Source organism: Morone saxatilis, unplaced genomic scaffold, assembly GCF_004916995.1.
Source record: "Morone saxatilis isolate NCDOM2014 unplaced genomic scaffold, NCSU_SB_2.0 Contig5, whole genome shotgun sequence".
In the NCBI taxonomy this organism is placed as follows: Eukaryota; Metazoa; Chordata; class Actinopteri; family Moronidae; genus Morone; species Morone saxatilis.
In genome coordinates, this window is record NW_023340095.1 from 25403392 (window position 1) to 25407678 (window position 4287).

The following is a 4287-nucleotide window of genomic DNA, read 5'->3' on the forward strand; positions in this document are numbered from 1 at the left end:
AAATTACTTTTGTTACAAACTCCAGGTATACATACAACATAAGAACATATATATTAACATATATATTAACATATATATTAAGAACATATATATGAATATATATATAACACACCTGTATACTCTCTCTCTCTCTCTCTCTCTCTCAGATTGCCTGGAGCCAAGAACAAGACAAAAAGTGGCTGCAATGTTGGTGAGATAAAAATAGTGCTATATAGCAGAGACAGGCTGCCTCTGCTAAATTATGGATGTCCACAGCTAATGTGGGAAGAAACAAATACAAAATTAAGAGCTTACCTTCCATAATGGAAAGAGAGCTGAGATGCTATTTCACACAGCAAAGGGAAAATATTCAGTGGGTAAGACAATAACCATAACCCCTCCAACTTTTGGGCAACTTTTGGAGGATCTACTGTCAGAAATGGAATATAATATTCATAGGTATGTTTTCATTAGTTTATAATCACACTTAAAAGTAAGAAATGCGTTTTTGTTAACTCAGAATGAGCCGTTTTTATCTACAGTGGGCTGCCTTTCAGGGAGTCCACCATGTTGAACCGCCATATTTCTACAGTAGCCCAGAACTGTCAAACTCTAGATAGGAACTTTTTCGCTAGTAGTTTCTCCTACACACTACATATCCTGTTCTCATTACCCAGGTTGTCAAATACAGACCCCAGGGGTGTTCAGTTAGAAGTGTAGATGTCACTAAATCCTACACACTGGTCATTTAAAACAGAGCGATAACTCCTCTACTGACTGGGATACTGATTATCTTCCCTTGTTTTATTTTAGTATTATTAAGAAGCCTTGAGAGGTATTTCAGTGTCCCACTAAACCATGATGCCAGCGAGCCTAAATGGAATGCAGTTGTTTTTTATTCTATCAATTGCACTTGCCCTGCTGTTACAAGCCAAAATGTGTGATGTGAAATCCATGTGATGATCCAAACAGGCACAATCAGCAGATGTGTGAGGAATAAACTCACATTGACTTCAAACTGAAGTTACTTTTAAGTCAGATATCGACCAGTTGGACTTATTTTAACTCAGGTTGCTCCGTTTTTATGCAATGTGTTACGCAGGATGGTCTAGTTAAGGTGGGATGGATTGACTGCCCCTCGCAGGAACAGCTCTGTGACAGCTTCCAGGTAAGCAGGGTGTCTGTGTAAACAAAGTTAATGTTACTTGTATAAAGTTCAATCTGCATTCTTTAGTTTTTTCAAAATGTCATTGTTCTTGCTGTAACAACTACAAAATCAGACCCACATGGAACCAATATTGATTTTCCCTCATTTCTTTTGCCAGTATTGGTGTGAAATTGTTGTTTAATTGCATTCAAATACTTAAACTGAACCAGTTGAAACCTGCAAAAATCCTGGTAAGGCATGGCATTAGCGTAATACATACAATACTACTGTAAGATACCTCCATGGTGTTGTTCATGGAAAAAACTTCAAAATATCTGCCTCTGCTGCTTTGCAGATGAGTGTCCTCAGGTGCTCTGAACTGTTTTTAGATTTATTTTCATTTTTTTTTAAAAGCCCAGCAGTAACAGGAGATAGCAACAGAAGTAGCAGTTTTAGTAGTAGGGGTGTATTACTTGTTGCAGTAGTAGTATTGGTCTCTAATCCTGCTGTATTTCAGGTGACCAGTGGAGCAACTGCTTTGTTCCCACCTGGAAGTTCTCTGGATCAACAAGGCAGTGTACTGGTAAGGAACAGAACACATTACTGGCTCTATTACGGCAGTGTATTGCTGTCTGTAGTAATACTATGTGTAGTACTGCAGCACTGACTCAATGTGCATGTATGCTGCAGTGGCTGAATACTCTGGACAGTAAAGAGATTTACAATCAGGTCATCAACCATCTGCCTGATCTGGAACTGCTGACCAGTGACAGCTTCAAGGTACACATGCTCAAATATACCCCATAGCTTCCAGGTACAAAATTTGTATCCTGTTAATGACATCTAACTTGTTGTCCCCAGAGGAAGCTGGCCCGTCATCGCTGGTTGGTGAGTTTTACGTTTGGAGACAGAAGCCCCACCTCCACTGAGTACAAGAAGCTACAAGCTTTCCTCCGACAGGACCACATTCAGGTACTTTTCTGTCTGTCTCTGTCTGTGTGCCTGCTTGCCATGCCATGCCTGTCTGTATGTCCAACTGACTGTCTGTCTCTCCAGGTTGGCAGAGTGGACTGTATAGAAGACTCAGAGTTGTGTCAGTCTCTCTATATCCATAAACCATGTGTAGCTGTCTTCAAAGGACTGGGAATCCACGACTTTGAGATCCACCACAGTGAGTACCACATACTGCACTGTGTTCTACTGTGTCTCTATACACGGCACTGTGGGTCCACCACTTTGGAGTGAAATGTCTCAACAACTATCGGATGGGTTGAAATTAAATTTGGCAGACATTCGCCATTCGACATTTCACAATTTATTCAGTTCAATTCCCATCTAATTTGACTTTATATATAATCCACGCGCTCAGATAATACAATTTTATACCATTAGTGTAGTTACTCTTTAAATGTGTTGACATGTCAGATCAAGCAGATCTGCATTAATAATAATAATGTTTTTTTCAGTTTGTGGTCAGCCGGCTTATTTGTTCAGTGAGAAATAGCTCTTATGTTGAGATCTATATATGTGTATGTCGGTTTGCTGCAACTAACAATAATTTTCATTATTTATTAATGTGTTGATTATTTTCTCAATTTATCAACCAATTATACATACCATAAAACTTGCAATAAAAGCAGAGTCCCTAATAGACGCAGGTCTCTTTCAAAAGCCTGTTGTGGCTACACGTTTTGACAAATAAACGCAGGTCTCCAATAAAGGCCTGGCTCTCGCGATTTTATAGCGAAATGATCTGGAACTGTATAAAACATCTTAAAACCACCCTGCGCCCTAGAGCGAGTTTTAAGCCATTTCGATCGCCTGCACAAATATTAACATTTAAACTTTTCTCAAAATGGATGCTGCACATCGTTAGATCAGTTCTCCACGGTTCAACCCGTCACTTTATTTAATGGAAACTATGAACACCAAAGTATAAGGTTAATACATTCAGACTTACCGGCATGGTAAACAAGTAAAACGGAAAAAAACGATCGTAAAGTCGGTGCGTTCCATGTGTGTTCCTCCATTATTTATATTCCTTTAATCCGTAAGGGTCCACTGATCAAAAGAATCAAAGGATTTCATTAAAATTAATCAGAGTTGTGAATATTATCAGGGGAAGTCGGTTGCTTACTGATTGTACACCGCCTGCCGTAAATCTTCAGTTCACGCTCAAGTGTCATGGCGGTGGCATAGAGAAAAAAAATACCACCTGAAATTTACTGTAAGTTGTCAAATTTACTTAACAGAACTCAAGAGAAGCAGTACAATTAGAGAGGTTTTCCATCTGAGATTTGTGCTAAGGAAATTAAACGCTTGTCCCCAAAAAAGGCAGGGGGAGTTCAGTGATTTAAGCAAAAAAACGCCTGGGCTATTACTAGAAGTTTTACGGTACATATACATATATATAAAACACTCCAGAAAAATGTTGTAGAGTATTCAGTTTCCTAAAGCCCAGGGCGAGGTCTTCAAATATCTTGTCTAAAACCCAAAGATATTCAGTATACTGTCATATAAGAGTAAGAAAAATGGCAAATATTCATATTTGAGAAGCTAGGATCAGGAAATTTATTTAACAACTAATAAATAACATTTTTTTCCTGTTCTGTCTGTAGGTAAAGATGTGTTGTACAACATTGTGGGTTTTGCAAGGGACAGCGTCCGTGCTCATGTGACGACTCTGAGACCTGACAACTTTCCCTCAGACAGAAAGGAGCCCTGGCTGGTTGACTTCTTTGCTCCGGTTTGTAACTTTAATGATAAGATTGATCGAAACACACAGTTGTGTTGATTTGTTTTACCTGCTCAGGTTGCTACTTGTTACTACTAATTTTAAATAACGATACTATGACAACAAGCCTTTCAGCAGTATTTCTATCAAGCACAAAACTGAGCCTCTGTGTCTCAAACCATGCACTTCCAACCAAAGAAAGTGGACTAGGTACACTAAATACATATCAGATCATCTTCAGCCATATTTCCACCAAAAACATTCTGTATAGTACCCTTGAAACCCGTACCTAAACACTAGATTAGTTTTCCATTTACACTGCAGACAGTACTGTCTTACAAAAGGCTAACCGCAGTAACTCCGCAAACAAGGTCTTGCTCATGGTGGTGTTGGGTCTCTGTAAATAATGTTATAAGGAGTACAGTCT

At 38.9% G+C, this 4287-nt stretch overlaps 1 protein-coding gene across 1 annotated transcript in view; it reads left to right on the forward strand.

The window, feature by feature from the left end:
- Positions 1–4287, forward strand: part of dnajc10 (DnaJ (Hsp40) homolog, subfamily C, member 10) — a gene marked incomplete at its 3' end in the record, with an annotated part of 14706 nt that overhangs the window by 5147 nt on the left and 5272 nt on the right. Inside the window, 7 exon segments of the mRNA XM_035676939.1 lie at positions 147–190; positions 1082–1147; positions 1644–1709; positions 1817–1906; positions 1988–2098; positions 2183–2297; positions 3745–3872. Of these exon segments, the coding sequence (XP_035532832.1) occupies positions 147–190; positions 1082–1147; positions 1644–1709; positions 1817–1906; positions 1988–2098; positions 2183–2297; positions 3745–3872 (620 nt within the window).